The sequence below is a fragment of the Physeter macrocephalus genome, chromosome 20 (assembly GCF_002837175.3).
Source record: "Physeter macrocephalus isolate SW-GA chromosome 20, ASM283717v5, whole genome shotgun sequence".
Lineage (NCBI taxonomy): Eukaryota > Metazoa > Chordata > Mammalia > Artiodactyla > Physeteridae > Physeter > Physeter macrocephalus.
The window spans coordinates 111,432,358-111,458,014 of record NC_041233.1 but is presented as its reverse complement, the minus strand read 5'-3'; the positions used below and the strand labels follow the sequence as shown (position 1 = coordinate 111,458,014).

Sequence of the window (25,657 nt, the reverse complement as noted above, 5' to 3'; positions counted from 1 at the left end):
CTTCCTCCAAGTCCACCTTTGACTATGCTTCAAGGTCATAATTTAGGAGAGAGGTTTCATTCTAGTTGTTCTTTCATTTTAATAGTCTTTCGAAAGCTCATGCTGGCAGTAAGAGTCGCTGTAATTAAGAAGTGATTTTCAGGTATGAAACTAGTACATCCTCACTGATCTGAAAAAAGTTAAATTTGCATCAAAGAACTGTTTTCTGAATTCTTTGATAACCTCAAATTTAGACGTCAGTAAGCCTTTAAGCCAGACTTTTAAGGAACCATTAACTATACTTTGGTGCAGGCGAGTGATTAGAGACACTGGATTAAATATACACTGATACATATTACTGGAATGGAAGGAAGCAAATCACTTTCATTTGTGATTGCGTGCTGTTTAGAATTGTTGATTATAACAAAAAATAAAAAAAAATCTTGCTTACCACCTTTAATTGCAGAGAAACTGTCAATCATCTGAAAAACCTAGATGCTGTGCAGACATACCTTTTACTGAATATGCTAATAAATATCAAAAAGTTAAAAACATTTCAAGTGGGACTACCTTGAATTTTGAGCATAAATGCTGCTTACGTCGCCCCACACACGTAGTGTGATCCATTAACAAAGACCAGAGTTATGTACACACCCTCCCCCGCATAAACGTGATGCTTGCTTGTTTCATATGGAAACACCGTGTGAGATTTTTTTTTTTTTAAAGAAGGTGTTGGGGGTAGGAGTTTATTAATTAAGTTATTTATCTTTGCTGTGTTGGGTCTTCGTTTCTGTGCGAGGGCTTTCTCTAGTTGTGGCAAGCGGGGGCCACTCTTCATCGCGGTGCGCGGGCCTCTCACTATCGCGGCCTCTCTTATTGCGGAGCACAGGCTCCAGACGCGCAGGCTCAGTAGTTGTGGCTCACGGGCCCAGTTGTTCTGCGGCATGTGGGATCTTCCCAGACCAGGGCTCGAACCTGTGTCCGCTGCATTAGCAGGCAGATTCTCAACCACTGTGCCACCAGGGAAACCCAGCTAGAAGGATTTTGATGTGAGAGTAAACTCAAGCCCTGCCACTGTTGCTGGACCACAAAGCAGGGTTGATGTGGAGAAGCCAAGCCAGGATGAGGCAGAATCTCACTCAACCAGTCTGAGCTGTGTTCACAGGACTCCGAGGTGTGCTGGGCGTGGGACCAGCATCAAGGGTCAGCGCAGTAGATGACTCGAAGCATCAGAGCCTCGGGGAACTGCTCCAGGTGGAGCACACCACTCACATTCCAGATGGGCTCCAGGGAAACAGGCAGGGGGATGGATTCAAGGGGCACCCAGGTCTTGCCTGGAGCTCCAACTGCAAATGCCCCCAAACTTCTAAGACCTCTGAAATCGTTTCCACCTCTCCTGTGACTATTTCAGGAACCTGGGGACCTCCCTGGCTCTAGGGGCTGAGTAGTTGGCACTTGTAGCCCGAGCCTCAGGGCCCTGAAAGAGAGTGGCTTTGAGCAACAAAGACCAACACTGGCCGCCATCCAGCCCGTCCACCCGCTCGTTCCATTGGGAAGTCAGCGGCTTGTCCAGGCCACACAGCTTGTTTATGGCAAGAGAGGGACACATCTCATCCCGTTTCTAAAGTTCTAGGGTTTTTCAGTCATATGACATCTACATGGACACACACAGTGCTCCATCTCAGATGCAGCAGATTTGACTCACTTGAAGCTGTGAACATTAAGAAGCTATGCAAAAAAAAAAAAAAAAAAAAAAAGAAGCTATGCAAAGAGCCTGCTAAGAGGGGAAACTTAGTGCCCTCCACGTGTGTCCTCTGTTTGCACAGTGGATAAAGCGGGGTCGCTGGTAGGTTCCGTTATGTGCACAGGTCGACCGAAGCTTCCAGACTCAAGTGCTCATCACTTCCTCCAAGTCCACCTTTGACTATGCTTCAAGGTCATAATTTAGGAGAGAGGTTTCATTCTAGTTGTTCTTTCATTTTAATAGTCTTTCGAAAGCTCATGCTGGCAGTAAGAGTCGCTGTAATTAAGAAGTGATTTTCAGGTATGAAACTAGTACATCCTCACTGATCTGAAAAAAGTTAAATTTGCATCAAAGAACTGTTTTCTGAATTCTTTGATAACCTCAAATTTAGACGTCAGTAAGCCTTTAAGCCAGACTTTTAAGGAACCATTAACTATACTTTGGTGCAGGCGAGTGATTAGAGACACTGGATTAAATATACACTGATACATATTACTGGAATGGAAGGAAGCAAATCACTTTCATTTGTGATTGCGTGCTGTTTAGAATTGTTGATTATAACAAAAAATAAAAAAAAATCTTGCTTACCACCTTTAATTGCAGAGAAACTGTCAATCATCTGAAAAACCTAGATGCTGTGCAGACATACCTTTTACTGAATATGCTAATAAATATCAAAAAGTTAAAAACATTTCAAGTGGGACTACCTTGAATTTTGAGCATAAATGCTGCTTACGTCGCCCCACACACGTAGTGTGATCCATTAACAAAGACCAGAGTTATGTACACACCCTCCCCCGCATAAACGTGATGCTTGCTTGTTTCATATGGAAACACCGTGTGAGAGAAATACACCACCCGCTCGTTCCATTGGGAAGTCAGCGGCTTGTCCAGGCCACACAGCTTGTTTATGGCAAGAGAGGGACACATCTCATCCCGTTTCTAAAGTTCTAGGGTTTTTCAGTCATATGACATCTACATGGACACACACAGTGCTCCATCTCAGATGCAGCAGATTTGACTCACTTGAAGCTGTGAACATTAAGAAGCTATGCAAAAAAAAAAAAAAAAAAAAAAAAGAAGCTATGCAAAGAGCCTGCTAAGAGGGGAAACTTAGTGCCCTCCACGTGTGTCCTCTGTTTGCACAGTGGATAAAGCGGGGTCGCTGGTAGGTTCCGTTATGTGCACAGGTCGACCGAAGCTTCCAGACTCAAGTGCTCATCACTTCCTCCAAGTCCACCTTTGACTATGCTTCAAGGTCATAATTTAGGAGAGAGGTTTCATTCTAGTTGTTCTTTCATTTTAATAGTCTTTCGAAAGCTCATGCTGGCAGTAAGAGTCGCTGTAATTAAGAAGTGATTTTCAGGTATGAAACTAGTACATCCTCACTGATCTGAAAAAAGTTAAATTTGCATCAAAGAACTGTTTTCTGAATTCTTTGATAACCTCAAATTTAGACGTCAGTAAGCCTTTAAGCCAGACTTTTAAGGAACCATTAACTATACTTTGGTGCAGGCGAGTGATTAGAGACACTGGATTAAATATACACTGATACATATTACTGGAATGGAAGGAAGCAAATCACTTTCATTTGTGATTGCGTGCTGTTTAGAATTGTTGATTATAACAAAAAATAAAAAAAAATCTTGCTTACCACCTTTAATTGCAGAGAAACTGTCAATCATCTGAAAAACCTAGATGCTGTGCAGACATACCTTTTACTGAATATGCTAATAAATATCAAAAAGTTAAAAACATTTCAAGTGGGACTACCTTGAATTTTGAGCATAAATGCTGCTTACGTCGCCCCACACACGTAGTGTGATCCATTAACAAAGACCAGAGTTATGTACACACCCTCCCCCGCATAAACGTGATGCTTGCTTGTTTCATATGGAAACACCGTGTAAGAGAAATACAGCTCTAAGGAGAGTGTCATGATAGGGATACGTAATGGAAAGCGAGGTTAGTTCTGGAAACAGAGCCCTTGGGTATAGCTCCTGTAAGAGTGGGGGTGATTTCCCCAGTCCTTGCAGCGTTGTCATTCCAGGATTCCTTGTGATGTTTTCTAATCTGTGCTTATCTGCTCCCTTGGCTATTCCACTCGGAGCATATGGCATTTATTATGTGCCAGGCTCCAGGGAGGGTCTGTAGTGCAAATAGTTATAGCCTTGTGTTAACATAGGACCCAAGGAACCTTGTCCTAATGACTGAAAGGGACACTTTGATCCCAGCTGCTTGTAGATGAGGATATACAACTAGGAGGTTTTGTGCTGAACGAAAGTCGCTTGTTACTAATTTAATTGGAAGTAAACATCAAGTCTTTTGCCTTCCAGTACTATCTGGGTTGTCGTGTGTGATACATGAGAAGCATGGATCCAGATTCTCACCCTGCGAGAGCTGACAACATAATATTCCCGCTAGTCAGTTACTTTTTCGTTCAGAGATTTCTACTGTCAAACCCAGTGCTAACTGCTGGTGATGCAGATAAATAAGACAGAATTACTCTTCCAGAGATGCTTAATGATTCAGTGTGGCAATGGTTCATTTTTAGTGGTTTAGCTATGAGGATCCTGGAGCTAGACGCTGTCCATGTAAGCTATTAAATCTCAGAGAAGCACTCAGACAAGCTAAGACCAGTGGAGGTGACAGTGGAAGATGCTTCAGAGCTTTGAGGACCGAGCCTAAGTGTGTGTTTATTTCCTTTAATGCCCCCTCATCTCCATGGATTTCTGTGAATCACAGAGAATTACATGACATGTGGAGTAACCTAAGACCTTGCTGGAGAGGCCTGGACACTTTATTTTTGAGCCAGCATGCTCTGGATTTTAAAACTCTATAATCTGGGTGCCAGAAACCTCACTATCAAATGAATCTATGTTAAGCCAAACAATGATTTTTCCTACACTAGCTTGTTGCTAGCTTCCATGAGAAGTTATAGGGTATTTGATTTTCCTACTTGAGCATATGCGTATTTAATTAAAATGAAATCAAATAATGATCCATAAAATTAATTCTTCTAAATGTGTTTTCTCCATTTAGGAGTATGTGAATTTGTAAGTCTGTCAAGCAGCATTCATGGTTTACATATGCATTAGAGAAGAGCAGGAGAAGAAAAGTAAGAATTAATCTGTATGAGAAGGAAAAGAAGTGAGAGAAATAGGCAGATATGGGGGAGGCTACCAGGGTCTTTGATATACTTTATTTAGATAAGATATTTTTTATCAAAAAGAACTGGATGTTCTCCAGTATGATGTGATACATTTTCATTCTTTCTTCTAAAAAGCCCTTATCCATACCAGCAGTTCCTTGCCATGAGCCATTGCAATGGTTTCAAGAGGCAAATGGATGAACCTTTCCCATGAAGCATTATAGTCTTGATCACTTAGTGGGAGTGTGAGGGGCTCAAAACTAAATCCTCCTAGAACGTGAACACTGTGTGTTCTGGCATTAGGAACGTGTACTGTGGGACGCCCCCCAATGCCCACGCCTTAAAACTGTCTGATGCAGTCTCCACTGGGGGAATGTGATTGGCAACCCTGCACTCCCAGTGTGGACCTGGGAAGTCCTCACTTCCTGTCCCTTACCCGTGATGTCCGCTCAGAACCAGGCCCGGTCCACTTGCCTTCCAAATGTTCGAGGTGTCCACCCAGGCTGTACAACCACCTGGGAAAATGGAGTCAGTCACAGAATGCTTCAGAGCAAGATGACCTCTCTCTCTGATATCGGACATGACAGGATTCCTTTGCTACAACAAATTGAAAACTAAAGTCACCGCAGGCTAAGGGGCTACAAAATGTGACAAGGTTTCAGCACCTCGACTTGTAACACATTTGGATGGAGGAGAAGACATTCACACTGAACTATGACACATCCTTCCAAGCTTTGTAAGTGGATTGTGAGGGAAGGAAAAATGGTGGACCATGCAACCTGGAAATACAAATACATGATGATTTCATTTTAAATAAACACAGAGAGAATGTTCAGCTTGATGCAGATAAAATGATCTGGGCACAAATGGAATCTTTTGTCTTTAATGTTAACAGTAAAGATAAAACTTAAAGAAAAAAGGTTGTTTGCCAGTGTCTTCCATCCACTCAGCTTTCTATAAACTGTGTCACTTTTTAAAGTACTGTATAAAATCGTATCTTTGAAAATTTGGATTTCTTGTTAAAATTGCTAATATACAAACAGAATTAAGTGATAAGGGGACTCGTGCTGTGAATTCTCCTCAGGTCTACGATGGAAAAGATAGTTCATCACGTCCGCTGGGGGCCTTCACTAAAAATGAGCTGACGGGGCTGATCCTGAACAGCACCTCCAACCACCTGTGGCTGGAGTTCAACTCCAATGGGTCTGACACTGGCCAGGGTTTTCAGCTCACCTATACTAGTAAGTGCCGTACGACTTAATCGTTTCATTTTACTGTTATTTTCTCAGGATACATCTGTTACTTTGCTGATATGATACATTTTAAATATCGATTTTTTTCCCGGCCCCCCTCCTCTGTTTTGGATTTGCCGTTTAATTCTGTGCACTGCTGAGCGGGCAGTAAATTTAGACACGTTACCAGAAGTAAGAGTTTGAAACGTGTTTATTTAGAAGTACTAGTATTTTCATAACATGACTGTACCTGAAAAGAAAATATCATGACATTTAAGAGATATTAGGGTTAAAATTATTGTGTGATTTAATGCATATTGACAAAAATTCATAGACAATATATGAAAGATTTAAAATGAATGATATAATTAATAGTAATAGTCTTTGAACGCCTACAACACATCTCTACTTTTCTATTATATCGATCTATCTATACATATACATATTAGATTTCATACGTTGTGTAATATAGATTACGTGTGTGTAAAATATAATAATTTATACATATAGACACACACATGCACACATATAGGTGTGTGTGTGTATATATACCCTATGTTGTAAGACCTTTCTTATCACAGCTCATTTCCTCCTGGGAAAACTAAACACAGGTAATTGGAGTGTGTGTCCAGGAAACCGGGTGTCTGAGTCAGTGGAACCAGTATTCGGTCTGTAGCTCACAGTTTTAAGCCGTGTTCTTAGTGCCCCCCCATTAATATAATTAATATAAATCAATATGGAAAATGCCTTTTAAAAGACATCCAGAAGCAAATTCAAGCCTGCTGGAATTTATAGTCTATTTATTTATCACTGAGATGGGGGTTACAGGACTATTTCTGGAATTCTTACATCCCCTTTATTTTCCAAATGGCAGTGAAGAAAGTCCATATGCCCTAAAAATATGTGATGGGATTGAAATTAGAGGTTGTAGCTTCCTCTGTGTATCATGCCCACCTGCCCTCGTCAAGAAGAGTTGCTTCCACATATGTACAATGGAATATTACTCAGCCATAAAAAGAAACAAAATTGAGTTATTTGCAGTGAGGTGGATGGACCTAGATTCTGTCATACAGAGTGAAGTAAGTCAGAAAGAGAAAAACAAATACTGTATGCTAACACATATATACGGAATCTAAAAACCAAACAAATAAAATGGTTCTGAAGAACCTAGGGACAGGACAGGAATAAAGACACAGACGTAGAGAATGGACTTGAGGACACAGAGAGGGGGAAGGGTCAGCTGGGACGAAGTGAGAGTGGCATGGACATATATACACTACCAAATGTAAAACAGATAGCTAGTGGGAAGCAGCTGCATAGCACAGGGAGATCAGCTGGGTGCTTTGTGAACCATCTAGAGGGGTGGGATAGGGAGGGTGGGAGGGAGACGCAAGAGGGAGGGGATGTGGAGATATATGTATACGTAGAGCTGACTCACTTTGTTATACAGCAGAAACTAACGCAACACTGTAAAGCAATTATACTCCAATAAAGATGTTTAAAAAAAAAAAAAAAGTTGCTTCCATGCGCTATTCTCAGCCCCTACTGGACAGTATGTGACGGTTGTTGCTGTTTCTCCATGGCACCCTCCAGACTGTGAGGACCTTTGCTGCTCCTTCCATTTCTCTGAGTAACTTTGAGAAACCTTGAAGCTGTGGATCTGTTTATGGGCACTTTCCAATTATATGGATTTTATTTTTTTAACATAGCATCACAGACTTTCTAAAAGTAGAGGAAAGAAATGTTGGTGACGGTTTCCATTTATTTAGCTCTTAGTATAATCAATTTGATGGGAGTAACTATCTTTTCTGCCTGTTTTTCCTCTTTCCTCCACCTGCAATAACACAGATGCTACCCAGGTACAAGTCTTGTCTCCAGGATTGTCCTGGAGCTGGAACACACTGCCAGATGGGGAAAGCTATCTGTAATATAGCACTAATGGTGCTGATGGCTATAATCAAAATATTATTGACTTCACACTAAAGTCTTAGGTTTAAACACTCTGTAATTAAGTTTAAGAAATCCCAAGCTCCCACAATGTGGTTGAATACCTGAATCAAATCTTCATCTCTAAAAGATGGTTTGGAAACAATGAATGGCTATATAATGTTTTCAGCAAATTATTAAAGCTTAAGACTATTTGAAGGCACTTTCAACTATTTTCAGAAGACTTTTGTAATTGCCTCTTGCTCGTTAATTGCATTACTGAAGGAAACATTCATATTTAAATACTTCAAATCCATAATTAATCTACACACAAGTGGATTAGAAAAAGTCAACAGAGTAAATATATAGCTTAATAAACATCTTGAAGTTTTTCAAATGAGTACAAATCATATTTGTATATCCTTTAATATTTAGAGCATACTACCCAATACCATCTAATTTTACCATCTTGGCAATTCTGGGTCTCGGTAAATAGCTCCTTTTACTCTTCTTCGTAAGTTAGAAACTCAGTCTCCAAATCTGTAAGTGGTTTGCTGAGGCTTTTACCTGTGGGGTGTTATAGCTGGGAGCCAATCCAGGTCTTGTAAACAAGGGCCAGAGCTGTTGATGACCTTATTTTCAGATATTTTAGATGATCCCACTTTGATGAGTTCCATATTTAGTGACTGATAGTTATATATGTAAAGGCATGGGCAAGGAAGAAAAGCCAGGCATCTTTGGGACAAGTAGGAATAAATATGTTAGTAAACATTTATTAAGCAACTGCTGATTTCTGAGTAGTAGGTTAGAGCAACATGCAACTGGAAAAGTTTACCTCCCTTGGAAAACGCTGCTTTTTATTACAGATTTGTCCATTTTCATAACAGATGATAGTCTTCTGAGCCTACAGTTATGTCATGTGGAAGCATAACCCATAAGCTCTTTTAGATCAGGGACAATGGGTGTTCATTTTTTATCCCCCTCTGTACCTCGTACAGATGTCTGATCTATAATATTAAAAGCTTAGATTGGATCGTTGTTATTCAAGCTGTATTCCGCGGAGCACTAAGATTCAGCAGAGCTGTCTCAGGCCAATAAGGGTTTCACCTTATTTAACATAAGCCTTTTCTTTTCTTTTTTTTTTGTTATCCCAGTGATTGTAAAGCTCTTAAATATCAGGAAAAATCATATTGACAATGGATTGCTATGTCTTCTAAATATTTCAGCAAATATTTTTACAGAAAAGTAGTTCTGGAAATTAAAAAAAAAAATTCCCTGTTGAATTCAGAATTCTTTAAAAAATATATTGACCCCTTTAGAGTTCCACAGGGATGTTCCCAGAATAGTCACTCTTCAGAAACAGTTTCCCACAGGACTTTCTGGTTGTCACTCTTACTGATTTAAGGAGAGAGGAGCAAGCAAAACACCAGTCACACTTGAACAAAAATTCTTGCTGTCTGAGGGTGTCGTAAAAGAACTGTATTTTAGACCACCTTCTCTGGGCCATCTTGGTGTGTCTGTTTGCTGATTGATCAATGACTGTACCGTGTATTATTTGTGTACTGAATATTTAGCACTGTATTGAAACAGAGAAGGCAAAAGCCACGGTTCCCGTTCACAGATAAATGACTTAGGATAGTCACATGCAGCACTTGTGAAACACTGGTCCGTGGAAGTGTGGCTGCACCTTCATGTTCTCAACTGTGGGATGGGTCAGCAGGGGGTGCCATAGGAATCAGTTCAGGGCCCAGACTGATAACGTGTGACCGGAATGTATCCATCTCCTGATGCACTACCTTGATGCAAGGATGAAAATCTTTTGATTTTGACCCTTAATGTATTGTTGTATTTGACCCCTAATACATTTCATTTTTATATGAGTTTGCTCTTTTTCTCCAAAGAAACTGTAGCTCCTCGATGATAGTATGTGATCCTAGTACCCCAAGAGTTAGAAATATATATGACACATATTATATATATTTATTTATTTGTGATGATGGCAAATATAATTTTCCAGAGCAATGAGAGATCATTGAAAGCTGGAGTCACCCTAGAGAGCTCCAGAATTTTCTTTCCTTCCTGCTAGATGCCCTTTGACTCATCCCTTAAGATTGCAGTTAAATGCCAGTTTCTGTATAAAGGCTGCTCTGCTCCAGATTTCTGGAGCAGAATCACCTGCCTCTCCCACGCTCCCTACCCCATGCATTTTGTCTCTAATCTTTTGTTTTTAACAACAGAAGGTGAGGTTTTCAAGAGGAGGAATCTTAACTTGATCACTTTTGTATCACCTCCATAGTCACTTAACAAATGATAATTGAGCTGACCTATATTTGCATGGAAGGAGGCAGATTTGAGTAAAGATGCGGAGAGTAGAATATGATCTTGGAACTCATGAGATAATGAATATGAAAGTCTGAAGAGAGTGGAAGATGCATGATGAGGAGAAAAAGGAAGACAAATGAGCTGCGGGAACCTGATTATGGAAGCCACTGAAAGCTGATCAGGGGTATTGGTCAACAGTAAGACAGAGCCATTAATAATATTGGAGGAATGAAATTAATGCAAGTGTGGGCTTGAAGGAAGAGGATGACAACAGCCCCAAACAGCTCGTCTGTGCTCTTGCCACCCGCGAGTGACCTGAGAGTAAAGGAGAAAAGCTACTTGCTGACTTTTACAATAACACACGTAATGGGACAGAGCAGAAATATGGACTTATTTTTACTTACAAATGGAGTGGTCAGATTGAGATACTATATATCTTTTAAAAACAAAAAGAAAAAGGAGGGATGCCTTGGGAGGGTGGTGTGGGGTAGTCAGTAGTCACAGAAGAACAGATAGACGGACCTTAAAAATGGAAGTTCTTTGGTAACCCCTCAAGATGTATTTGGCACAGAAGACTAACCAAGTAGATGCTGGAGTCTTATCCCCCTGGGAAGCCAGTGCTGTGGTGGAGGTGGATTAACTAGGCTGCCCTCCCTTCAGGTCCACTGGCTTTATTTAACTAAAGTCCCTTGCTCTGATTCTGTGGTTATCAGGCAATATTCTCAGTGTGACTGGGGTGTCAGTGTGGCTCTCCCAGTAGGAAGAGAGTGACTTATTTGTGTTGACATAGGGATTCCAGTACATGGACTGACTCCATTTATTGCTTTCAGTTAGGGAATTGGAATTCTGGCGTTGTGCTTAAGTCACTAGAGCCCCCCATGAGATGAATCTCTTTTGGGTACAGAACCAGGTGTCTGATCCTACAAAGTCATCCTTCAAGAGGCAGCCTGCTAGCTTTCCAGGGGCGACTTAACCCCCCTGGCTGTTGCAAGCCTCATTTTTCTGTTTCAGACTTTTATAATATAGACTGTAGAGTGGGGAACCCACGGTCAGGGACATCTCTAAAACGCTGAAGAAAAAGAAGCTTGAGGGGATAGACGAGGAAGAACATTTCAAAGAACTACTAAGAGGCTGGAGGTGAGCATGCAGCCCTGAAGGACAGAGCCGCCACGGGTCCATACGGCCCCTTTGTGTGTATTATTGTTTACAAAGGAGGGGAAGTGCTTATCCTGGAAAGTCAGGGCCTCAGGGCACACCCTCCGCAGCTGCACTAGGCAGCTCTGCGAACAGCAAAGCACACAGCCTGGAGTCCAGAGACCTGCCCAGCGCCTCGGCTGCATAATTTGCAGATGATGGTGTTCTGTTTGGGGACAGGAAAACCAGGACTTCGCTTTCCCCACAGCCAAATCTCTCTTGGCTGGTTAATTTCCATTCTTCAGTCTCTTGAAATGGTCACCCTGCACCCAACCCTGAATAATCTAAGATAAGCACGCTAGACTAGAGAAACCTCCAAGTCCCCTACAACTGGAATCTGAGAGAAAAGAATGTGTCCATTTCCCAGGATGGCCCCTCATTTCCAGCCTCAGGGATCCCCGCCCCCGGTTCACACTGTTTTCTCCAGCTGATGAGGGGCAGAGGTGGGTGATTTGGCACTGACTGATTCGGAACCACCCACAGCATATTCTGGGAAGCGGAAATTAGAGCCCAGAGCCACAGTTATGCAGCTGTCATCTCAATTTTATTAACATGCTGATAGAATTAAAATGACACCGGCATTAAACACGCTATTATAAATGAGTGAACGACTCTGGGTATGAATATATCCTCAAGGCCAATAATGAAATAGTAAACACTGTCACCTTCGCGCTTCAAAACAAGTCACAAATATTGCAAGCATGAAGTATACACGGGCAGGGTGAGCCATCAATTACGGGAAACAGAGCTGCTGACGGTAAAGAGTAGAGTTAAGTCAGAAGCTGACATTTGAAGACCTTGAGATCATGGCTTGAGAACAAGAGCTAGTTATCTGCGGGCTTGGCTGGCATCCTAAGTGGGTGGATGTAATTTTGGGTGTGTCCCTCCTCCTGCCCGTCCCCACCCAGTTACATCAGGAGTCACCGTATTTCTTTGGGGGTTTTTTCCCCAGCTTTACTGAAATATAAATGGCACATAATAAGTTTTAGGTGTGCAGCGTGATGATCTGCTACACGTATAAATTGTGAAATGATTACCGTAAGGTTTGTTTAATGCCACCATCGCCTCACATAATTACTTTTTTGTGTGTGTGTGGTGAGATCTGCCTATTGCTTTTTCTTTTTTCTCACGAACCCGCGTCCCCCGCATCGGCAGGCGGACTCTCAACCACTGCGCCACTAGGGAAGCCCCCTAGATCTGCCTATTTCTGATAGAGATTCTTCTGATACCTTTACCTCCCCGACTACGAAGGAGATTTAAGTGCACAATGATGTGTTCATTTCACAACTGCTTTTTTTTTTTTTTTGACAACTAGATTTTGGAAATTCTGTACAAGCTAAGTGGCAGTTATAAAAGTAAGTTCTTGAATCCAGGTTTATAAACAGCAAAGACACAAATTTCTCAGAAAGTCGTGGTTGTAATATGTGCAAGCATTGCCGTTTATCTAATAAAATCTACCATGTTATTCCAAGAATAGCATTTATCACATTTTCAGTCTTTATGCTCTAGAAAGTCATGTCAAAGCAATGTTTGGTTCAGTGAGTAGTTTTAAAACTTATTTACAGTCATGCTGCAAATCGGGGGAAAGTATGGAATAAGGTCCAGAAAATAACCGGCTTGCATGTGAGTCCACACCGCAGACTTTTATTTCATTTCTATGAAGATGAAAATTGTGGCAAACATATCTTGCTGCTCTGGTGTCTGCTTGTGTGATACTAGAGTATTCGTGTATAATTTGTAAATAAAGGTTTATAGAGCAAGAAATTGTTCTTAAATTCAGCAGATAAAACTGCTGGGAAAATGTGATTAGTATTATTTGTTTTTCCACAGTTAACTAGTAGGTAATTTTATAAAGGTGTTATAAAATAATAGGCAGTTATTTTGTGAATAAGTCTATTCCCAGAAAAAAATGAGTTGTGTACTTCTAACTTTATTATACCTAGGTTAGATTTATTTTAGTTTAGGGGTTATCACCGGAACACTTCTCCCATGAATCAAGTACTATGTAGCAACTCTCACCTGTGAAGAAAAAAAAAGATAATTTTTAATAGGCTTCAAACTGATATTTTTAAAAGGTGTATATATTAAGCGAAAATTACACTGTATACTCACAATTTATTGTGCTATGAAAAGGATGGTATAATAAAGAGAGAAAACGGTTTAAAGTCAGTGATGTGACTGGCATATGACCATATGCTTATGTGATTGCATTATTGGAAAGCTCCCCTATCAAAATATCAAGCCATCTCCATACGTTTTTTTTATAAGCTTACACCTTCTTGTAAGAATTCTGAAAATCGCACTTTTATTCTGCTTTTACAAGAAAAGAAAGCCTATAGGATCATGTTGTATATAATACACTTTTCAAAATAGAATGGCTTTCAGTGGAAATACGATCATTTTAACAAAGGAAAATGACACAGGTGATGCTTAATCGACTTACTCCGTGTCAAAAGCAAATTCGAGGTAGAGATGGGCATACAGGCCGGGTTGCTTGCCTTCTAACTGGATATTTTATCATCTGGCTCCCTTCTTAGCATGTATAACATCACAAAGACTAAAATATAAGTGTTTACAGTGTTTTTAAAAAATTCCAGTGAAACCATGAGATGCTTTGCTTCTGTGTCAATGTGAAAGTTGCCTAATTGGTATCGCAGGTCACCCTGGTCACCCGCGTCATGGTCCTCCAAGCCCTGTGAAAGCCCCTGCATGCCGGTGGGTCTAGGAACCGCTTCTACATAGCTTTTCATCATTTTCTATGAAATTTAGTTTTGTGGGCTGTTTTTTTTATTTTGTAATTCATAATTCTTTATATTTTGTGACAATTTAACAGTTGATACACACTGCTATCTATTTTCCTCTTTCAGAATTAAATATATTGTTGGTCACCAATTCTTTGAGAAAGACAAAAGGACTCAGAGAAGAGTGACATAAGTGATTTAATTACAAGGATTAAACTAAAAGCATATGACTTGAGTGTGAAATAAAATGAAGGCTGACAGATGATATCACCAAATGCTATAAAATCTTAACATTTTATGGGAAGAGTGATGACAGAATTTTTTCCATTCTTCTTTAGGGGAAATAAAAAGCAATAATTATTGTATTAGTCAAAGTCATAGATACATTGTTTTTGCAAAGAGTCATTCATGGGAAGATAGGAATCTCAGAGAGACTTCGATGTCTTGTCAGAAGGGAAGTGCTGGGTAATGGATCTTGGGTCACTTTATGTCTGATTTCGATTTTTCTTGCATGCATTATAGCATTCTTAATGATTCTTTAAAAGGAAAAGACACATGAAATCTATTCAGATTCGAAATTATTATTTTCTCAACCTCATGAATTTTGACATAAGGACATTTGAATGCTATTCAGATTTCCACAGCATCATCAAATGAGAGGTTATTTTGTTGTTGTTTTTGTTTTTGACTAAGTAAACATTCCAGAAAATACTGATATGAAATAATTATGTGTGTCAAATTCCAACACTAGGTAGTTAGCCTGGGGGATATGAAAACATATTAAGGCATCTGGAATATTCAGCTTCACATTTGCTAAGACTTGAGAATGATACACTTAACACCATTCAGTAACAAAGTCCAGGAATGTGCATATGCACTGTCAAGTATTTTAACCCGATAGTGAGATGTGAGGTGAAACATACACTTTCCTGAGTCTCTGGCGACCAGGAGCGCGAGTCCCGACCCTGTCACCAGCCAGCTGCTGGACTTGTCATACCACAGACCATATTTGTCTTTTGTAAACAGGTAGTTGTTTTTGGACACTCAGTTCTGAAATTCTATGAAAAAAATCAGGGGATATTTTAACTGTTGAAAGGGGTGTGAAAGTTTTCTTGTGATGATTTTAAGAACATTTACCCTTTAACGCCCTTAACAATTGGGTAACTGAGGGCTCTGGCATGAAGTGTAAGAGGACCAGAGAGCCATGCCAACATTCCTGGACCCGGTGGCTGTTGTTTAGTGAGCCGGGGCAATGGGGAAGGGGGGATTTCATAGTAGGAGAGAGGCAGACTTTATTTATGGATAATGGGACTTTGACATCACTTGATATTTGGTGTTAGGGTTTTAATCTTGCTACAATATGTAGCACTGATTGTAGATGCAAATGAAGTTAGAATTTACTTATTGAACATTGTGTGATCTAATTCTGATGTAATGACTGTAAGAAAAAGCTGGTAAAGGTAAAAATATAAATGACAGATGTTTTTTAAAACCCTCAGTTTCCAGGACTCAGTGATGAAGTGGGTTGTAAATGAGATGAAGAAAGGCATGAGGGTGGCTCTGAGGGTTGAGTTTGAACAGATGAGGGAGGTTTCAGTGCTGTTGCGATCGGTATAAAAACCGTTTGGGACTTAGCTGGGGATTCTAGCATTTCCTAAGAGAGGGTAATGGTGTATAATGAGAACTGATGGGATTCCCTCTTTGGAAAAAACGTTTATGGAGAAATGTGTCTGTCTACCCTCCATTCTGAGTTTGTTCAGTAATGCCGAATACATTCTGAAATTTTCCTAACTGCATATTTTTTATTGAAAGCTATTTTTAAATCCTCCCAAATTTTGTAAAAATCAGAAAAGTATTAAAATTTGAAAGGCATGCATTTATAGTCATGATTTTGAAGGCCAGTTCACCGATTTTCTTATACGTGGACAAGCAGTGAATTTTGTATTTTCTTAACACTTGGAAATCATTAGAAGCCTAATGGTTTATTTGAATCAAAGGCACTAAGCAGTGAATTTTGTATTTTCATAACACTTGGAAATCATTAGAAGCCTAATGGTTTATTTGAATCAAAAAATCACTTACTAACAAGTTAGAATTAAAATAAGCATCAGTGGATCTTAGTAAATAAATATATTCACTGTTTCTATTTTAACTTGTGCGCTTACTTAGGTGATGCAGTGAACAGAATTCACTCTTCTAGCCCTGTTTTCAAGGAGGTGAGTTTTTAGATGGAAAAATAAACTCTATGCACCAGAAAACGTGGAAGACTAAAACACTCGCAGCACACCCGTCACCAGCAGTCTTGTGGTAGGACTCGTAGCAAATCCGGGGAGGATGAGGAGCGCCCAGGAGGAGTAGCGGGGGCCCCAGCAGGCGTGCTCTGAGCTGAGCCCCGAGGGTGGGCACGGCTGGAGGATGCGCAGCGCGTGGGCACGACTGGGCAGCCAGCTGCACGCTGAGGCGGCAGGGGCGACAGGACACGGCAGGGTGGGAACTAGGTGCGTACTTCCTGGGTCTTGCGGGTGATCCGTCTCTGAGAAGGCCAGGCCGACCCTCAGCAGGAGGGGAGGAAGACGGGCACCGGCAGGTGAGGGTCAGGAGGGAGGTGTTTGGCAAGACGTGGGTGAGTGTTTGGGAGCAGTGGAAAGGTGGAGTCAGAGATTATCTCCAGGAGGGGGGAGTGCGAGCGTCTTTGAGAAGAGTGAGGGGGTGAGAAGGTGACGCCGACTGGGGAGACGGTGCATCCGTGGGCTTTGTGGGCCTCACGGTCATCTGGCTGCACACTTGGCTTTCTTACGCGTCTGGGCTTTGCTCCTGAACTCCCTGTGATGCTTAGTGCAGGTGAAGCTTCACAGCCCCTGTGGCGAAGTCCCAAGGAGCCCCTTCTGTCTCAGCCGGGCTCGGGGCTGCCCCGGAGCTAAGTGAGGTGGCTCGTGTTACTAGTGTCCCAGGAGAGAGCTGGGTGAGCGCACGGGCTGGCAATGACAAGTCAGAGTTAGGCTGATGGACGGCAGTCACACACAGACAGTCCTTGAAAGAAGGAGCTGTAGAAAACGAGGAACAGCATTCTTACCTCCTTCTGCCGTGATGGGCCAGCAGTTGTCTTGTTGCGGCTGTCGCGTGTTAGGAATTGGTGCCCTCACCGCATTGCTTGAGGTGGAACATTCTGGCATGTGGTTTGACAATTACATTGTATTTGTTGTAGAATAATAAAAGTAACAACGTGTGAATAATAACAACAGCAATAAATCCAAGTATTATTGGTAATCCTTTATACTTATAGAGTGTACTTATGAAGGGCTCAAAGTGTTTTCATAAAACTTTTACTTTTTCTTATAAAAATCTCCACAATATGGGGGCAGAAAGAAAGAAGCATCACTCTGTATAGTGAGCACTTGGAAACTGAAAAGGACAGGCTGAGGGACATGAACCGAGGATGGGCTGAGTCTAGGACGGTATTTTGCAAGTATTTCCCGTGATCCTCCATCCTCTCCAGCTGGTCCTCACGCCCCGGGCCCCTGGCCATCTGATTACGACGCTCTCAGCCTCTCTCCAGTGGGGAGCCTTTCATTCATCACTCATTCACCTTCTTCCCCTTGGGCTCTTTAGACATCAGCCAGTAGGGGTGACTTTGCCTTCCTCCCAGACTTTTTTTTTGTGCCATGAGTAGAAACACAAACTAAAGAGAGGAAAGAACAGTCCTTGGGGAATCAGGACTCTTGTCGACTACTGCCTCCAGTATAATCTCTTGAGGATTAGCGTGAGGTTCATTTGGTTGTGGATAAACTTGACGTGTTTCTTGATCCAATGTGGAAAATTGTCTGCGGGAAATAAAATGTAACAGTTATTTTATGAGGGAAGAAAAATGAAGCCCCCCATGGGACATTTCAAAGTGGTTTTCATTCCTTTTTCGGCTAAATCAAGTGACCCTTCCTTAGCGGATGAGAAGAGACTAGGAACCTCGTCTTCTGTAGTTTGTCAGGATGTGTCTTAGTTTCCCCGTTCCTGTCTCAGTGAGAACGGCTAGAGGACCCCGAGGTGGGCACATCCGGTGCTGGGGGGAGTTCCTCCCGAAAGGGAGACCGAGTAGCGGGAGAGGGAGGGGCCGCTTCGAAAGCTGCAGGGGGAACACCCTCTGTAGCGGGAATCGTCATCTTGATTCTGTGCTTATTCAACTACTTGACGTGTGTGCTTGACTTTCTCTGTGCTGCTGCCATTTATTTCGGCTGTGATAAACTCTCCAGTCTGTCTTGCTTAGGATCTTGTGATTTTCTAAGATTATTTCCAGGATTAAGAGAGAGCGCGTAGATGAAAGTGCCTGACACACTGAATGGTGCAGAGCGGGTGTTCTGTACGTGCTGCTTCCCTCCCCTTCAGGTTCATGTCCATCTTCATGGAGACGCACATCTGAAGTCAGGGCCCAGTCCGTTCATTTGGTTCCTAAGCAAATAGTAGACGCTGAGATCCACGGGCGAGAATAGTAAATGCGTATCAGCTTGTATTTCTCTATTAAAGTAAAAAACATGATGTCGATCTGGATATTACCATATAAAAACAAATAAATGCAAACATAGACATCATAGAGTTTGAGACACTGGACATTAAAATTATATGTTATACTACTAGTAAACGACTGTTTTAAAAATAACTTATTGATGTGTTCCTAATTTTCCTCCTCCAATTTTCCCATCGTTTCATTTAATGGATTTAGTTTTTCTTAAACGATATGGAAAAAAAATCTGAAAGTTTTTCTACGGGTAAAATAATAATATAAATCAATTTGACAGGAATGCTCAAGTTTCTTTTAAAAAAATCATCATTGAAAGCGTCTTATTGTTAAAAATATGCAAATATATTACAATATATTTCAATTACGTTATTTATGATAGATACACGTAGAAGTTTCTCATTTCCCACCTTGTTCTAGTTATTGGCTCTACTTATATTGATATTTAATTTCATAAGCTGTCAAAACCTATATTCAATCTGGTTTTAATTTCTACCCTGTTTTGCTATCAGGTTGTATCAAATTATATAATTATATATTGTAAAGGATTTCAGTTCTTCTTAACTTTGCATTTGGCCCTGAAGATCCTTCAGGACTATAAACTAAAATTTAAAGAATCAACAATAGTTAATCAAATGCTTAAAATAGTTAAGGTACTTTAAGCAATTTGTGATGTTCAAAGTTTAGAATAAAAACATGTTGAGTTTTATTTTTTAGACATTTTATCCCTGGACAAAAACAAAGAAAGAGCACAGACCTTTAAAGAGGAGTTACTTTTAAAATTCTGCTGCAAAAAAGAAAAATGGAAAACTACCACTCTGTCTTGCAATATGTTCCGACAATAATTGAATTACATTCTGTGTAATTAAATGTGATGTACAGTTTGCCGAACTCATTTCATTGTACTTCAGGGTGTCCCTTTATGTAAATGGATGTCTGTATGCATGTCTGTTTTTGTCAGTAAAACTGAAAGAAGTGTCCACCTTTGAGCGTGACATGTTGTTTGTGGTCACCCGGTGTCCCTTGGAGAGTACAGGTGGCTCATTTAGAAGCAGCCATATGTTATGTGGGTGGCTGCCTGTGAATGGGCTGCCCTGTACTGGCATCCTGCTTTCACAGAAACCTCGGGAAGCACAGGAGACTCCAGCTCCGTGAGCAGTTCCGCACCTGAAACGTCGATGTTTGTCCATTCCGTTCTCCTTAAGCACTTGTTGGTGTGAGAGTATCGCTGCCGATGGAGCTCTGAGCCCTGAGGGCCAGGCTCTGACTGCACATGCAACCACAGTGCAGTGTCATGTGAGACGTACCACATAGTATAGGAAGTGCTTAACAACCATGTATTCAATTAGTGACTGGGTGTCCCTTTAAGATGTATGATAGTAACTGTTGTTTTTCTTCCTGTACAGATTGTGAGCTCCTGGTGGGGCAGGACTGAGGTTAATTAACTTTTTATCTTCAGCACCTAGTAGAATGCATGACACACAGTAGGCACTTTATACATGCATGTCAACTAGGTGACTTAATTAATGAATTAAGGTTGTAGGTCAGAAGACAAGATGCTCCAGATTTATGTTCCTAACTATATTAGTGAAATTATCTCATTTTTTTCACTTTATGCCTATTAACGTAGTGGGTTAAAAATTATATTGAGAAATTATACTCTCCAACACATTTTATCCATAAAAAAGTAATATTACTAGACTAAGCTACTGTTTATAATTTACTACCTTCATCATCAGGTAGAAATCATGATTAAAAATACATTTTAGGGGGCTTCCCTGGTGGCGCAGTGGTTGAGAGTCCGCCTGCCGATGCAGGGGACACGGGTTCGTGCCCCGGTCCGGGAAGATCCCACATGCCGCGGAGCGGCTGGGCCCGTGAGCCGTGGCCGCTGAGCCTGCGCGTCCGGAGCCTGTGCTCCACGACGGGAGAGGCCACAGCGGTGAGAGGCCCGCGTACCGCAAAAAAAAAAAAAAAAAAAACATTTTAGGAGAAGAGTATTAATAGCTTACATTTACAATCAGTGTAGCGGTATTTATGTCAACATGAAAACATTTTTGCTTAAAACTAAAATGTGTAAAGGGCATGGATCATCTGAACAGATTCAGTAGTTGTGCCAGACAAACATTAGTATTTATCAGATAACTTGAGGCTCATTCTGTTTGGTGAAAGGAGCCATCCTTATTAAACTTTACAGATGTTCCTGTTAAAAAATATTCTGTGCATGTCCTACTATTATTAACCTCCAATATAAAAAGAAGTGAATACGACAGAACAGAAATAATTAAGAAAAAGTAGAAAAATGAATAAAGAATAGGCGCCCAGAACAACAGAGAACAGAAATATGCATTTGTCATGATTATGTCCATATTGACTCATATTTTATGTATTTCTATTGCTTGGATACTCATCACAATCTGTTGTTATTTGTTATTGTATCTGATTTCTCTGTTGGACAGTAAGTTCTCTAAGGCCTGGTACCTTCTTGTTCTTGTCCCAAAATTTTGCAAATCTTGTTTGTTTTTAATTATTTCATGGAAGAAGTTGTTGATGAAGGATTTTCTTGTTTTCCTGGATAAGTTCAGTGGATCTGGAATGAGACGACCCCAATGTTACGAGCTGATGCTGTTGATGCTTCTGGTTTCTGCCTGACGTGCAAGCCCTGCACCTCTCGTACCAGCTCGTTCCCCCTCTGGTCTTCTCTCTTCACACACCATCTCTCTGCAGCCTCCAGTCGCCTCTCCAGCTCCCTCCACCTGACAAAATGTTTGCAAGCTTCATACACACACATACTCTTACCTCATCCACTACCGTGTATCCCCTGCTACAACCTACCTTTCAGCACTAAATAAGTATCTTTTTGTTTTCCCGCCTTTTTTTCTCACTCCAATCCATATTCTGTAGGACCACTGATTATCTCTCTGAAGTGCAGATACATTTGCGTGACTTCCTGTGCAGCTGCCCTGGCTTCTCCCCGACCCTGTTACATACTGAGTCGGTCTCAGCTCCCTGGGCTCCAATCCAGCCCTTTCCCTTCTTGCCCGTATCCGCTCTGTCTTCTCTTCAGTCCTATTCCCACTCCACCTCCACATGCTTAAAACGAAGCTTCAGCAAATACAGATGCTCCCAGAAATTGTTCTGCGCTCCCAAGATACACCGCATTCTTCCGAACTCCCTGCATCTGTGAAGACTTGACCTGGAGTTCCTCACTCTAGTTTTGTCGCTCCCAACACCGACCAGCCTTCTGGACCAGCTCAGGCCTTATCCCAACGCTGCTGCTTCCTTTGGTGCCCCGCTCAACCTTCACACGAACCTCGACTGTAACATCTATTATTTTTAAAATACTTACTTTCCTATCTGTGTAATTAACTAGACTATGGAAGATAAGGGGCCATGTTTCATTCAGTACTTCTCACAGCATCTAATAAAGCCCCAGAAGTGATACTAAATGTGTCTGGAAATTTGGACAATGCACTTATTATATGTTCTTACCATAGTGTGTGTTAGAACAGTATTCACCCTTTGGATGTGTTTAAAAACTGATTCAGAGTAAAACGCCTTCACCTATCCATTTTCGTGCAGATGCCTCATCCTGATCTTGCTCCAAGTTCCCTGAACCATCAGTTTTAAATATCCTCTACACGGACGAATAGGTGTATGGTGTTAAAGATCTGTGAGAAGGTGAATACTACGAATTCTTTCAGGAAGGCTTCTCAGAACTGGTATTAACAATTGGAACCACTGGGTAGCTCTACTCAAACTCAGAGTGTAGTCAACATTAAAGATTTGTTTTGGAATTATATAATATATCCAGAATTACACAACATTTCAAGATGGACTCCTGGAATTCCTAGCTGAGATTACCTTGCTTTATGGTATCTTAGTGACGTGTGTGATAAAAACCAACATGGTTCCAGAAAAAATAGGTAATTTCTTTGGTTATGTGAGTCTCATTCTGGACTTTTACAGGGTTTTGTCTTGTTTTGTTTTTCACTCTGAAGCTCAGAAGTTCTGAGCTCTTTAAAGCTTTTCCGTTTAAAAATTACCACCATCCTTATGATTAATGCTATTTGGGGAAAATTCAGAGTGTCTTTCCACAGGGGCGGCTGACATAATCACAAAATAATAGCAGCAGTAATAAAACTTAGCATGTGGGGAAAAGAAATGGATTAAATGAAAAAAAAAGCTGAACAAAAAAAACAATTTGAAATCAATAACAGACATGGCTAAACAAACCGCACAGATATATAATTTAATAGATAATAATGTAAAAATCAAACACACACACACACACAAATACTTCACCCAGAATTTCAATCTTAAATAATGAGAGTTGTGTTTAAAAACATGAGTTAATCAAATACTTCATGAAGTTCCCTGTTAATGAACTTCTCACGTGAACCACAAAAATTACTTTTAGCAGTGCTCTCCTCCCGAATACAATTTTTTCTAGGTAACTGCAAATAAAGGAAGTTAAAAAAAAGGAATTTTTAAGTATTAGGTACAGTTCTCATTTTACTGAATGAAAATGAGCTGTTGTTGCTGTTTTTGCATATGGCAACCTTTCTTAGATTACTAACTTTTTATTTTTTTACAAAGAAGTACATTATTCAAGTTGAATTAAGTCTTAGGTAAAGTTATGAGGTAATGTTTCTATAAGCATGCAAGGCTTTATCAGTGGTTCATAGGAGAAGATATCAGAGATTCTTAAATGATAGGGATTCTTCATCAGTCGTGTACTCAAAGCTCACCTGAGCATGAAGGTAATTTCTCAAGAGTCCCTCGGATGGAGGATGAAGAATTCACATGACTGCGACCCTCACGGTTCATCTTGGCTGTATGAAGTGGATTAAATCTACAGCAGCTTCTTTTCAAACATAAGTGCTTGATTTTGAAGATAAGAACTAGTCCAGACACTTGAGAGTTAAGTGGAAGTCTCTTATAAAACTAATAGTTTGTAAGACTTTAAAGAGATACAGGATTTAATCCTTAAAAGCATTAAGACTCGGTAATTACCGCAAAAGAGATGGAGTAATAATTTTCATCTGCCTGATGTTGGGAGCTTGTTTTGACTAGAACATTTTGTTCAGAGCATCTTTGCTGCTTATGTGACTACGCAGAAATCAGTGGAAAACAGAAAGAACTAGAATTACTAAATAGTTTCAAGCAACAATTGCAATTCTTAATAGGTAATGTTTTGAAACAACTTGATTTAATCTTTTTAATGTTTCTACGGCTTAAAGAAGATACAGAAAATCGGTATTTGTACACTGATTTATGGCAGGCTACTGGCTTCAAGATAAAAAAGGATAACTTCTTTATATTTTTAAACCATTATTCTATAGCAGCCTTAAGAGTGATCATTTTAAAGTCTTTTAGATTCAGGGACTTCCCTGGTAGTGCAGTGGTTAAGAATCCGCCTGCCAATGTCGGGGACATGGTTTCGATCCCTGGTCTGGGAAGATCCCACATGCCGTGGAGCAACTAAGCCCATGTGCCACAACTAATGAGCCTGTGCTCTAGAGCCCATGAGCCACAACTACTGAAACCCACATGTCACAACTACTGAAGCCCACCCACCTAGAGCCGTGCTCCACAGCAAGAGGAGCCACCGCAATGAGAAGCCTGCGCACCACAACGAAGAGTAGCCCCTGCTTGCTGCAACTAGAGTAAACCCTGCGCTCAGCAACGAAGACCCAATGCAGCCAAAAATAAATAAATTAAAAAAAAAAAATTTAGGGCTTCCCTGGTGGCGCAGTGGTTGAGAGCCCGCCTGCCGATGCAGGGGACGCGGGTTCGTGCCCCGGTCCGGGAGGATCCCACATGCCGCGGAGCGGCTGGGCCCGTGAGCCGTGGCCGCTGAGCCTGCGCGTCCGGAGCCTGCGCTCCGCAACGGGAGAGGCCACAACAGTGAGAGGCCCGCGTACCGCAAAAAAAAAAAAAATTTAAAGTCTTTTAGATTCAAGTTAAAATGGAAATATCTCTTCTTTGGAGGACTATCTTTGTAGATCTAAATATAAATCTAAGAAAATAATTTTTGAGATTTTTTTAATAACCACAGAAAAATATTTTTCCTGAAAGGGACACAAAATCAACAGCACAGAACTTTATATTGTCATTGAAGAACTCTGCTATTATACATTGGTTCAACTTATTTCACCAGTGTTTAAAAGCAGCGTTGAAATTTTTAAGAGACAATGATAATATTACACCCTAACCACATAGCAAGCAGAGCTCAATTGAAATGACTGTCATTCAGTTTGTGAAGAGAGAGGCTGCAGAGGGGCTGTGTATCTACTGTGTGTGGACGGACTGAGTCCAAGCATCATACTGGTTCACTGCACAAGCAGCAGGAAACCAATTTGGGGTTTCTAGAGATCCTTCTCTAGTCCTTTCAAGATGTTGATTGAATGCTTCCTCTAGGAATAAATGTGTATGATTCTGCCTGTAACTGTGCATGAATTATTAAACCCTGTCAAAAGTTTTGAGCAAACAAAGCTCCCTTCACTGAGTTGGAAAACTAAACTTGGGAATATCAAAATAATAAATAAAAATAATAAACACTTTTCAAGTTTCTGACAAGAAGAGGAATATATTGCATATAATGACTTTAGGTAGGTCTAGAAGCTTGAGGCACTTAGGAATCAAGTGTAGGACTTTTTACAAAATAACATATTTCACGATATCGTCAAGGACTTAACTGATCTTTTGAAGAAACAATAAATGGAATCATAAGAAAAACAGGACAGCTGGTAGTGGGAAGAGTAACTGCCCTTTCAAAAATAGCTTGGCTCATAGCACAGGGGGATCAGCTCAGTGCTTTGTGACCACCTAGAGGGGTGGGATAGGGAGGGTGGGAGG

General features: G+C 40.8%; 1 protein-coding gene across 1 annotated transcript in view; it reads left to right on the top strand.

Moving 5' to 3' along the window:
• Window positions 1-25,657, top strand: part of CSMD1 (CUB and Sushi multiple domains 1) — a 611,399-nt gene that overhangs the window by 304,491 nt on the left and 281,251 nt on the right. The window contains exon 18 of the mRNA XM_028481319.1: window positions 5,959-6,115. Coding sequence (XP_028337120.1) covers window positions 5,959-6,115 — 157 coding nt within the window. The remainder of the gene's footprint in view (window positions 1-5,958; window positions 6,116-25,657) is intronic.